The following is an 11,392-nucleotide window of genomic DNA, read 5'->3' on the forward strand; positions in this document are numbered from 1 at the left end:
AACCCTGGGAGCAAATGGCCCCAAGTCCCGCTGTGCTGTGTGGCTCAGGCCCCTCCCCTCAGCCCCTCCCTCTCCCTTCATGTCCTGCCGGCTCCAAGCCCACTGGACACTCGTGGTGCTGTCCTTGTTCTCTGTCTGCCCTCGACGCGCACACGATAGCACGCTCCCTTCTCCCCGCACCGGACCCCCGCCCCGGGGGGCACTTACCCGGCGATAATCCTCCACGTGCTGCAGCTGGCTCTCCTGGCAGATACAGAGGTTCAGGAAGTTCTGCCACTCCATCTTCAGAGCCTCCTGGTGGGCCTGGGGATAGTGGTTTGGAGCCTTCACACCGTGCCCCGTCCTGGGCCACCCAGCCATCTGGCTGGCCCTGCCCACGCGCCGCAGCCGCCACCCCGAGGTGCCCCTTGTGCCTCCACTGAGAGAGTGGCACATCGAATCCCTGAGGCCACACCTGGATGGGCCCCACGGCCGGGTGCCCGAGCTCCACCATGCGCTCGCCGTCGTCCTGCAGCTGGTTGACACTCTCTTCCTGGCTCAGCAGCTCATGCTGCTTAAAGTGCTGGGGGGTGGGAGGGAAGGGACACTAAACCCTGGGGCCTCCCTGCCCCTCGGGCCCCTGCACCCACGGCCTCCCCCATCCCCAAACCCATCTGCACCCAGGCCTCCTCTGCCCACCACCCCCTGCACCCATGGCCCCCCAAGGCCCCGCTCCCTGCCCCCCTGAACCCATGGCCGCCCTGGCCCATGGCCCCTGCATCCACATCCTGCCCCCGCCCTACACCCCTGCACCCACGACCTCCCTGCAAACCTCATACTCCCTCCGCACGCCCACGGGGTCCCCCATGAGGTCGCTCCAGTCCTGCTGCAGGATGCGTCGCTGTTGCTGGGCCAGAGCGTTCAGCTGCCGCGTGCAGCCCTGCAGGTGCGTGTACAGGCTGCCCAGGCTCTGGCCACGCCAAGAGGCCGCCTTCTGCTCGGGAGGGAGCACAGAGGAGGTGGCCTTCAGCGAAGATGGCTGGAGATTCCTCCCCATCAGGGGTGCAGGCGGCAGCCAGGCCCTGCCCCAGTCCAAGCCCCCCCACCCTCCCAATCCCGCCCCCTCAGCCCACCTCTGCCAGCCCAGACTCACCAGCAGATCGCGATACTGATTCCGGATGTTGTTTGCATCCTGATTGGACCCAGGGGCAGAAACAGGGCCTGTGAGGGGGGGCAGTGCGGGGTGGCCCTGCCCCCCCTCCAGCCTGGGGTCTCATCCACCTGCCCAGTGGTTTCATCCACCTGCCTGGGGTCTCACCCACCAACCCGGGGGGTCTCACCCTCCAGCCCGGAGTCTCACCCACCTGCCGGGGTCTCACCCTCCAGCCCGGGGGTCTCATCCACCTGCCCGGGGGGTCTCACCCTCCAGTCCGGGGTTTCAACCTCCAGCCCGGGGTCTCACCCACTTGCCTGGGGTCTCACCCTCCAGCCCGGGGGTCTCATCCACCTGCCCGGGGATCTCACCCTCCAGCCCGGGGTCTCACCCACCTGCCCGGGGTCTCATCCTCCAGCCCGGGGTCTCACCCACTTGCCTGGGGTCTCACCCTCCAGCCCGGGGGTCTCACCCTCCAGCCCAGGGGTCTCATCCATCTGCCTGGGGGATCTCACCCTCCAGCCCAGGGTCTCACCCACTTGCCTGAGGGTTCACCCTCCAGCCTGGGGGTCTCACCCACCAGCCCAGGGGTCTCACCCTCCAGCCCGGGGTCTCATCCACCTGCCCGGGAGGTCTCACCCTCCAGCCCGGGGATCTCACCCTCCAGCCCGGGGTCTCATCCACCTGCCCGGGAGGTCTCACCCTCCAGCCCGGGGATCTCACCCTCCAGCCCGGGGTCTCACCCACCTGCCCCACGAGGCTCCGCAACTGCTGCCCGTAGGCCTCGATCTCCTTCTGCAGGATGTTGTGTTCTGCCACCTGCTGCTCCAGCTCAGCCATGCCCGGCCCGTACTGGCCCTCGCACACCTGCCTCTGAGCACAGCGACCACTCAGCACCGTGACCAGCAGCGCAGAGGTCCCCACAGATGGGGACAGACCGGTGCCTCCCTGGGGACGCGCCCTGCCGCCTGTCATCACTGTGATGGCAGTACCCGAAACCCACCGCTCCCCAGAACTCAGTGCTTAGGCTCCTGGGCTCTGCCCGCCTCCTCCTGGGCTCCTGTGTTTGCGTCCCCTGCCCTGTCCCCTGCAGCCTCCGGGACCCTGCACAAACTCTCTTCTTCCCCTGCTCCCTCCCCGGGCCCCCTCATGGTCCCTGTCTGTGTGATGGCACCAAAGCATCTTTCCTCGCCTGATGTTCAGGAAGGTAACTGTAGCCTGGGAACTCCACTTTCACACCGGTGAAAAGGATCCTGTCCCCTTTCCTGTTTACTTTACCCTGGCCCAACCCAGCCCTCTCACCTCTCTGAGGGTGTGTCCCGCACCACCTCTTCCAGTGAGCCTTCCCTAACTGCACTGTCTGCTCTTGCTTCCTCCTTCCAAGAAGTCCCACCCCCAGCAACCCTAAGTCCAGGGACTCTGGCAGGCCCCATGATGACACCCATCTCTGTCCCAGCAGTGGCGTCCCCAGCTCTCGGGGTGTCGCTGAGAGGGAGAGGGCGCCAAACCTGTTTCTGCTCCAGCACCCGTGCCCAGTCCACGCGAGGCCCCACGTCGGGCGGCAGCACGATCTTCTCATACAGCGCACGGTACTCTGCACACTCCTGGGTCACCCGCTCGTGCAGCTGCTTGATGCTGTCAAGCAAGGAGGCGGCCCGCAGGTCAGCGAGGGTCTGTGGCCAGACGGTCCCCGGCCACCTCAGCCTCACGCCCCCACTCACTCCTTCTCGATCTCCTCCGCCTGCGGGTGCTTGAGCCGCTGGGCCTTGTCCACGTCCAGGAAGAGATCCTTCAGCAGCACCTCGGCCTCCTTCAGGTTGCGGCCCGCCTCCTGCCGGTGCTGCAGTGCCTGGCCCTGCTGGCTGCGCTGCCGGTCCTGAGCACCGGCATTGGAGTCCTCAGATGGACGCCGGCCCCGCCCACCACCACCGACACGCCCACCGAGCCCCGCCCACCTACAGCCACACCCATCGCGCAGCGCCCAACACCGCGCAGACACGCCCACAAAGCCCCGCCCACTGCCGACCCTGAGGGCCCCTGCCCACCACACAGGCACAGGATGCGAAGCCACGCCCACTCCTACAGCCACGCCCGCCTACAGCCACGCCCCCAAGGGTCCCCAGCTGCCTGGCAGAATCCGCCCAGATGGGCGTGTGGACACAGGGGAGGCCTGGGTTCCTCAAAGCCTTTGACCCCCGCCCCCAAGTGGGGTGCCTAGCAGGGAGCCTGAACTCTTGCGCCTGCTGTGTCTGCCCTGGCTCCCTCGGCCCCACCCAGGCCAAGGTCCCTGCACCAGTCCCACCTGCTCCAGCTTCTTCTGAGTCTCCAGGATGTCGCGCTCCACCTGGTCAGCGTTGGCCTGCATGCGTGAGATGAGCAGGGCCAGCTCCTGGGTGGCAGTCCTGGGGGCGGGGCACAGGGTAGTGACTGGAAAGTGATCCTTTTGGACACAGGTCCCCACACCCCATGGGGTCCCCTGCCCCCTCCTGCCCCTTCTCACCGCAGAGCCAGGCTCCCTGCCCTGGAGAGAGTTCTTTAAGATTTGTCTAAATTTTCTGCTATTGTGCTGAAAGTAGACTATAGACCGAACATGATTGCCACTCAATTCCTCTTTTGCAAACCACAGCATGCAAAAGGAGAGAGAGAACAAAAGGGAGTGCCTTGCTACAGAGGCAGGGTGGGATGGGGGGATATGGGGTGGGAGGGATAGTGGGATTAGTGGTGGTGAATGGGCACTGGTGGAGGGATGGGTACTCAATCACTGTATAACTGAAACCCAAGTACAAAAATTTGTAAATCTACAACTGTACCTCATGGTGTTTCACTAATAAAAATTTAAAAAAAAAAAACTTAAAAAAAATTTTCTGATTTTTTTTTTCCCCCCAAATTTTGGGTCACATCTAGCTTACTCCTGGCTGCATTTTGGAATTACTCTTGGCGGTGCTCTGGGTATCACCCTGGACGCCGGGGATTGAACTCAGGTTGGCTGCATGCAAGGCATGCTATACTATCGCTCCAGCCCCCTAAGATCCATCTACTGTCTCCCACTTCAAGGCTCCAAAAATGGGAGTTCCAGGGAGCAGAGGAAGTGGGCAGGGGGCTGGCCTTTCACAGTGCTGACCTGGGCTTGATTCCCGGCACCACATACAATGCCCTCAGCACGAGCACAGCCAGGAGTAAGCTCTGAGCACCACTGGGTGTGGCCCCCCAAAAGCAAACAAAAAGTGGGGGTCCCAGATGTGTGGACTCAGGGTGTGCACCACTTCCCCCTCCTGCTGCATAGCTCAGACCCCCCTCCCCCCTGGACCCACTGGCTTCCTCAGCAGCACCTCAATGCAGTGACTCGATGCCGATTTCCACACAGGAAATTGGGGGAGAAGGCAAAGCCCTCAGCCGGACACTGCCAATGCCCCAGCTGACCACCAGCCTGGGCAGCAGTGCAGCATAGGGGCAACAAGGTCAAGAGACTGCCAGCGTGCCCCCCACAGTTTCCAGGTTGGGGATTGAGGGTCCAGACTGGGACCTGCTCTGGGTCAGACAGAGTGCAGGCAGAGTGGTCCGAGGCCCTGCCCCTCACAGTCCTAAGAAAGCTCAAACACAGGGGTGGCCAGGAGCCCTCAGAGCTGACAGAGGGATGCCAGTGCTGCTAAGAAGCAGCCTGAGGAGGTCCACCCTCCAGCCCTTTGCTGTGTGACCTCAGAGAAGTCACTGCACCTCTCTGAGCCCCAGGTCCTCACTTGCGGAACTGTACGCTGGTGTCTGCGTGAGCCACTGAGGTGCCCACCCAGACTCCCACAGCGGCCCTCCTGGGGTCTCTCTGCCCAGCACAGGAAAGCATCCTGAGGCAGGACCTGTGGGCTCGGTGGTGCCCAGGAAGTGGAAACATGGGGACGGTGTGGCCTGATGCCAGGAGACCATCTGGGGTTGGGGAGCAGCAGGCCTGGTCCGGGCCCGACCTCCTGGAGGGCTGCCCAGCACACCCCACCCTGGGCAGGGCCCAGGTGCCCGGGAGGACAGGTCACCCCAGTCTTCACCCCAGCCCGATCCCTATCTGGGCCTTGGGCTCCTCCCCTCGGGATCCCAGGTGGGGCCTCGGCTCCTCCTGAGAGGGGTGAGGGCCTGTTTGTCAGCCAGGCTGGGGTGCAGAGGGAGGCGCCAGAGACCCCAGGCTCCCCCACAGCCCACAGCAGCCCCCACACACGTCCACACCGCCAAGGGCTCACCCGACACTGGAGCCAGCACCCCGAACTCCCACGGGCGGCCCAACCGCCTCCCCCCAACCCCTAGTGCCAGCCCCATCCTCTGCCCACCTCCGCACCAGGGGCCAAGCCCACCGTTGCACAGCCCTAGGGGGATCCCGGCAGGAAACCAGCTGCTGTGCTCCGTGGTTGGGGCAGACAGCCCCCCACCCCCACTCCATGGCCCTCAGCGGGGCCTGACCCAGGCAAGGGGGCCCCCCAGGCCCTGGGAACCCCAAATGCCAGTGGCCTGAGCACCTGGCCGCCGGCACCCAGGCACAGCCGCCTCCCCGCCCTGCTCACCGGCTTTGCTTGCTGGGGGAGCCTTTGGGGGAGCCCTTGGCTGGAGACCCCTTGGGGGACCCCTTCCCCTGGGAGTTTTTGCTCAGCCCCTTGAACATGGTGTGAAGCAGCGGCCGCTCGGCTGGGCTCCGACGGGGTCAGGCGGTGGCGGCGGCGGCGGGCGACCTCGCTGGCGGCTCTCGGCGGGGCTCTGGCGAGGTGGGGCACAGGGCCCCGGGAAGGCAGTTTCTGGGAGGCCCCTCCCCGCAGGTGAGGCCGCTAGTGGCGGCGCGCGCACCCCCGACTCCTCCGGAGAGACCAGTTTGGGAGGAAGGACACAGCCCACAGGGCGGGGCGCCGACTCCCCAGCTCTCAGGCTCCCCGGGAAGGTTTGGACTTGTTACACTCACCCGCCCCGGGGCGGCGGCATCACACCCAAGGGAGAAATCGCGGGGGCCAGGAAGGAGGCGGCCCTGCACGCCAGGCGGGGCGGGAGGCGGCAGGGCGGAGGGGGGGGGGGGGTCACAGACATGCCCGCAGCAGTTGCCCTGCTGCTGGGAGGGGCTCTGGGCTCTGCTGTGTTCCCCACCCACCGACACGGGGGAACCACCCATTCCAGACTGGCACCACTCAGCTGGGGTGGACGTTGTCAGGGTCCCCAGACTCTAAGAGGAGCTCCAGAGAAGACCTGGACTCCAGAAATGGCAGAGCCTCAGAAACCCACCAAACTTGGGGGCTCCTTGCCTCTCCCCACCCCACTCTTGCACCCTGTCCCCTCGTGTCTCTGGGGCTCAGCGCACGTCTACTGCATGGCCCGCGGGGGCAGGGGCTGCCGTCTCTCTGGGCCTGTGTGCGTGGTGCCAGGCACTGCGCGGGCACTCCACAGTCAGTCAGCCGCCTCCCGGGCTCCCAGTCCTCTTGATGGCTGCCTCCTGCTGTGACTCCAGGCTGGTCCCCTTCTATTCAACACACCTCCCCCGGGGGCTCTGTTCCAGAGGAAGAACTGGAGGGGGCAGGGGGGCAGGGTGTGGGCCGAGGGCCGGGACAGAGTATACTCGCCGGCAGGTCTCTGAAGGTGGGCAGGGAGGAGCACAGACAAACAGCCGCAGATGGTGACCCAACATTCCAATCTGGCTGGGGTGGGGCCATCAGTGAGATGGAGCGAGATGAAGGCAGGGGCACCCCAAGGCCACTTGGCCAGCCCCCTACTCCACCGAGCCTGGGTGACAATTTTCTCCTGACCACCAGCAGCACCCCTGCAATCAGCTGCCAGAAAGGGGCCATTTGCCGAGTGTCCGCAGGGCCAGGGACCAGCCCTGCCTGCGGCCTCTCATCTCACCCCGAGTCGCCACGCTGCCGCCTTATCTCGGGGATTGGGCAAGGGGTGGCCACCGCCCAGGAGAGCCGGCAGCGGCACCATGAACTCCAGGGGGTCAGCAAGGGTGGGGGCCAGGCTTCGGCTCCAGAGAAGGCGGGAGGCAGGCGTGTCCCCCAGTCTCCAAGGAGGCCGGTGGTACGGGGCAGTCAGGTACCATCTGGACAGTGGACGCGGCCGTCTGCCTGTCTGCTGCAGCTCCTGGAAATAAATAAGCGCCTCGGGGGTGGGGGTGGGGGCCTCGAACGCCCCGAGATTAAGGCAAGTGATTCACTGCAAGAAAAACACGAGCTGGATTCCAGGCCTGACTATCCAAAGCCAGATCACATCAGCCCCCAGCTGGCAGATAAGGGCTGGCGGGAGCGTGGTGGGCAGGCACCGGGGGGGGGGGGGGGTCTGGGGCACCCATGGGTGTGTCTGTCTGGACTGAGGTGCAGGCGGATGCAGAAAGGGTCGGACCCATGGGGAGGCGGGGTTACCTGTGTGCTTCATCCTGGCCCCACACCTCTGGGCAATGGTGGGGAAGGATGGAGGGCTGTTTCATTGAGCCATACATAGAGAATGGTGTTCAGAGCTTACTCCTGGCAGAGCTCAGGCTACCACAGGCAGTGCTGGTTGGCCGTATGCAAGACAAGCATCCTACTCACTGTATTCTCCTCACACCTGCCCTGGAAATGCATTTTCAAGTTTGTTTTTTTGTGTGTGTGTGTGGGGGGGGGGGGGGGTGGGGGAATGCGGAAAACACACCCAGCGATGCTCAAGGGTTACTTCTGACTGCAATCAGGAATCACTCCTGAAGGGGCTCAGGGGACCAGATGGGATGCCAGGATTTGTTTGAATCCAGTTGATCGAACCCAGGTTGTCTGCATGCATTTCTCTCCAGCTCCTAGAGATGCGTTTTCTACAGGTTGGTTTCACCTGTCACTTTTCCCTGGTTTTCCGTGGCTGTGGCCAGTGTGGCTGACCTTCACGGGATGGTTTATCCGGATGGCTCAATGGGGCACCCCTGACTGGCAGCCTTCTCTCCTGGCCTCGCCCCTGCCACGTCTCCGCCTCTGGAACCAGGCAGGAGCCCAGGCCCTGGCATCTGGCGGTGCCCCGAGGCCTTAGCTTGGCTGCCATCGCTTCCTCCTCTGAGGACTGAGGTGCTAGGGCTGAGCTGGCCCCCAGGTCTCTGCCAGCCCTGTGCCAGCGCACACACCTGACCCCTGGAGCTCCAGGCTAACTGGCACATGCCATGCACAGCGCAGGGGATGGTTGAGGGTCCGAGGAGGCGGCCTGCATGCTGCAGGCTGCACCCGAACTGCTCCTGGACTTCCAGCTGCCCACCCAGCGGGTGAGGCTACAGATGACCCCTGCGTGTCTCCAATGCACACACACTTCACCGGCTCAGGAAATTGCCCTGTTTGCACACGCTCCTGCTACAGCCCCTGGGCCAGCTGTCTGTGACTGTCTCCTGCCTCCCCATCCTGGTCTTTGAGGTCAGTGACAGTCCCCGCGAGGCACCAAGGGAGGGCTGGGAGGTGACAAGTCATTGGCCTTGTGTGCAGCGGATGTGGACTTCATTCCTGCCATTGCAAACAAAAAGTGAAAAAACCAGAAGGGCAGGAGTGGGGGGAAGGAAAGCAGGGGTGTGAGGCTGAATGGGAAGCCATGACAGGATCCACTTTAAGACCAAAACTCAGCAGGTCCAAGCCTCGGTTTCCCCCATCAGAAAGTCCCGGCTTCTCAGAGAACAGTATCACCCTGGGCAGATAAACTGACCCGTGGGGACAGCCTATCAGAGCAGGGGGCATGGGCAGTGGCACCCAGCCAAGTAGAGGGGGACAAAGGAGGGGCGTCATAGGACTGGACAGGGGCCAAGAACTGGAAACATCGTGTTGGTCCCTGGAATCACGAGACAGGGCAGGGATTAGAACTGGAAACATATTGCTAGTTAACTAGGAAAATGCTGTTATGTAACCAAGCCCTATATAAGCTGCTCAGAATTTGGAGTGGGGATCCTCGAGACTCCACTGCTGTTGGATGAGACCTGGACTCTAGTTCGAGTTAGCAATAAAGGGGCCTTGCATTTGCATCCTTGCGTCTGGTCTGGTCAACAAGTAAGCAAAACTTCCTTCCCAGGACATAACAGGGGAGGGGTCTCCTGGGCGCAGGAACCCAGAAACAGGGGGATGTTGGTGCTGGGGAGGCAGCACGCGAGTCCCCCAGCAAGTCTGATAAAAAGAAAGGTGCAAGAGTTCTACGGGTAAGTGCAGCTCTGCAGAGAGGCCCCAGGTTCCAGCCCGGGCACCGCAGGGTTCCCCGAACACCACAAGGAGCAACCTGTGAGCAATATGGCAGGAGTATCCACCGAGCACCAGTATGACCCCAAAACCAACCTAGCAAACCACCAAGCAAGGGACCAAGGAGCAGACCAAGCAAGGCCTGCGGGAGGTCGGCAGGGCGGCAGGGGAGGGCAGCACAGCTGGTCCTTAGGGGCTGAGAAAGCAACCCCAGAGCCCACTGACCTGCTTGGGGATCCACAGCCCCAGGGCACCCAAGAACCCCCAAGGCCTCCGTGCAGAAGACAAGATCAGCCAGCTGGAGTATCAGATGCCCCCAGTGCGGACCCCTCTCCCTGTCTTCGGGGGGAGCAGCCACGGGTGGGCCCTGACAGCTGTGAGCCAGGCTCTGGGCTGAGGGAGAAAGGCACAGGGAGGGCTGAGAATCGGACTCTCTTCTGGGGTCCCTTGGTCCCACGTTTAGTGGCTCCTAGCAGGAGGATCGAGGACTTGGGGGCTCTGGAACGTCCTCCCCATGTACCTGGGCAGAGAGGAATGTAGGGAGTCCGAGCACAGTCACTCAAGGGCGGGCTACTTCTTGTCAAGGGCCTGCTGGGGACCACTCGTCACCCCTCTCCCGCTGGAGACGCCAGTTCACGCTGACACGACCAGAGGCCAGCAGCTTCGCAGGGGGTAAACGAAGCATCCACCGCCGATGGGCAGATAGGCAGGTCCCTCTCTCCCCTGGGACTCCAGCCTCAGGAGACAGTAGGCCCGACAGCTGTCCCAGAGCCCAGCAGACACTGCTGCAGCCCTGTCCAACGGTCCCTCCACTGCTGGAAGGGCCGACGGTGGAGCCCAACAGCTGCCGAGCGTTCACCCCTTTGACTTGGACTGGCCCAAGCTCTGCCCAGAGCCTGCAGCAGGGGAGACACTGCGGGCCTGTGACAGCTGTGAGGGCCTCGAGCCAGCCCTGCACCGGGCCTATCGCCAATATCCAGCCGCATGTGGGTGCTGCCAGAAGCCGGGAGGCTTCCAGCCTGTTCCTCTGCCCTCGAAAGGGCCATTCCCAGGCCAAGTCTAGTTCCCATTTGCATGTCTTCTGAGGAACGGAGACTCACAGACCCGCACCTACGTGGCTGGGCCAGCGTTTCCCAGCCCCTCCGCAGGGTAGCAAAGCTGCCGCCACCGACATGCAGGTTAGAATCTGCGGCAAGCTGGTGTGTGTGCCGATCTGTGGGCATGAATTCCTGCGCAGCCTGAGCGCCCCCAGAGTGCGGAGCAGAGGGCCTGTGCTGGGGGGGGGGGGGGGGGGAAGACACCCAGTTCCCTTCAGCAGCCATAGTGGTGGTTCAGGGCATCAGACCGTGGGGCACTCCCAGTGATGCTCAGGGACCGATCCTGGCAGGGCTCAGGGGGCCATACTAAGAGTGGGAATCAAGCCTGGGTCTGCTGCGTGCAAGGCAAGTGCCTTCCTGGCTGCGCCGTCTCTCCCGCCTGGGAATCTCATCTCTTAACAGGGAATGTGCATCCTCTCTGGGCTTCTGCTAAGACCAGAGACAAGACAGATGGGCAGTGGGCAACTGCAGAGCTGCAGCCGGCCACCTCCCACTCCTGACACTTTTCTGTAACAGCAGCTGTTAGGGAAATGGATGTGGCCAAACTATGTCCGTTGAACCTGCTACTGCTCTTGGCAGTTAACTGAAAGCCAACATTTCACTCCCGACTCTGCAGGCAGAACTACAGTCACAGCCAGATAAAAGGCGCTGCCAGACCCTCCTGTCTTAGCAGTTTCCTGCCCCCACATGCCCTAGGACCTGGGGAGATGACTGGGTCACACCCGGCAGCTGGGAGGGCGGTTGCCTTGCATTCGGATGACCCGGGTTAGATCCCATCCCATATTGTTCCCCAGGCATTGCCAAGAGTAATTACTGAGGACAGAGCAGGGAATAATTCCTGAACACTGCCAGATGTGACCAAAAAGTAAAAAAAAAAAAAAAAAAAATCTAGGGCTGGAGCGACAGTACAGCGGGTAGGGTGTTTGCCTTGTATGCGGCCGACTCGGGTTCGATCCTCAGCATCCCATAGGGTCCCCCAAGCA

The 11,392-nt window shown here is 63.0% G+C and overlaps 1 protein-coding gene across 1 annotated transcript in view; it reads right to left on the minus strand.

The window, feature by feature from the left end:
* The window catches only part of EVPL (envoplakin), an 83,153-nt gene extending 77,382 nt beyond the window's left edge, over positions 1 to 5,771 (minus strand). Inside the window, exons 1-9 of the mRNA XM_056115355.1 lie at positions 5,674 to 5,771; positions 3,435 to 3,534; positions 2,854 to 3,008; positions 2,641 to 2,767; positions 1,880 to 2,005; positions 1,133 to 1,171; positions 812 to 973; positions 455 to 562; positions 208 to 303 (exon numbers count right to left, since the gene is read on the minus strand). Coding sequence (XP_055971330.1) covers positions 208 to 303; positions 455 to 562; positions 812 to 973; positions 1,133 to 1,171; positions 1,880 to 2,005; positions 2,641 to 2,767; positions 2,854 to 3,008; positions 3,435 to 3,534; positions 5,674 to 5,771 — 1,011 coding nt within the window. The remainder of the gene's footprint in view (positions 1 to 207; positions 304 to 454; positions 563 to 811; positions 974 to 1,132; positions 1,172 to 1,879; positions 2,006 to 2,640; positions 2,768 to 2,853; positions 3,009 to 3,434; positions 3,535 to 5,673) is intronic.
* Between the last annotated feature and the right edge of the window lie 5,621 nt (positions 5,772 to 11,392).

Source organism: Sorex fumeus, unplaced genomic scaffold (assembly GCF_029834395.1).
Source record: "Sorex fumeus unplaced genomic scaffold, SorFum_2.1 ptg000029l, whole genome shotgun sequence".
Lineage (NCBI taxonomy): Eukaryota > Metazoa > Chordata > Mammalia > Eulipotyphla > Soricidae > Sorex > Sorex fumeus.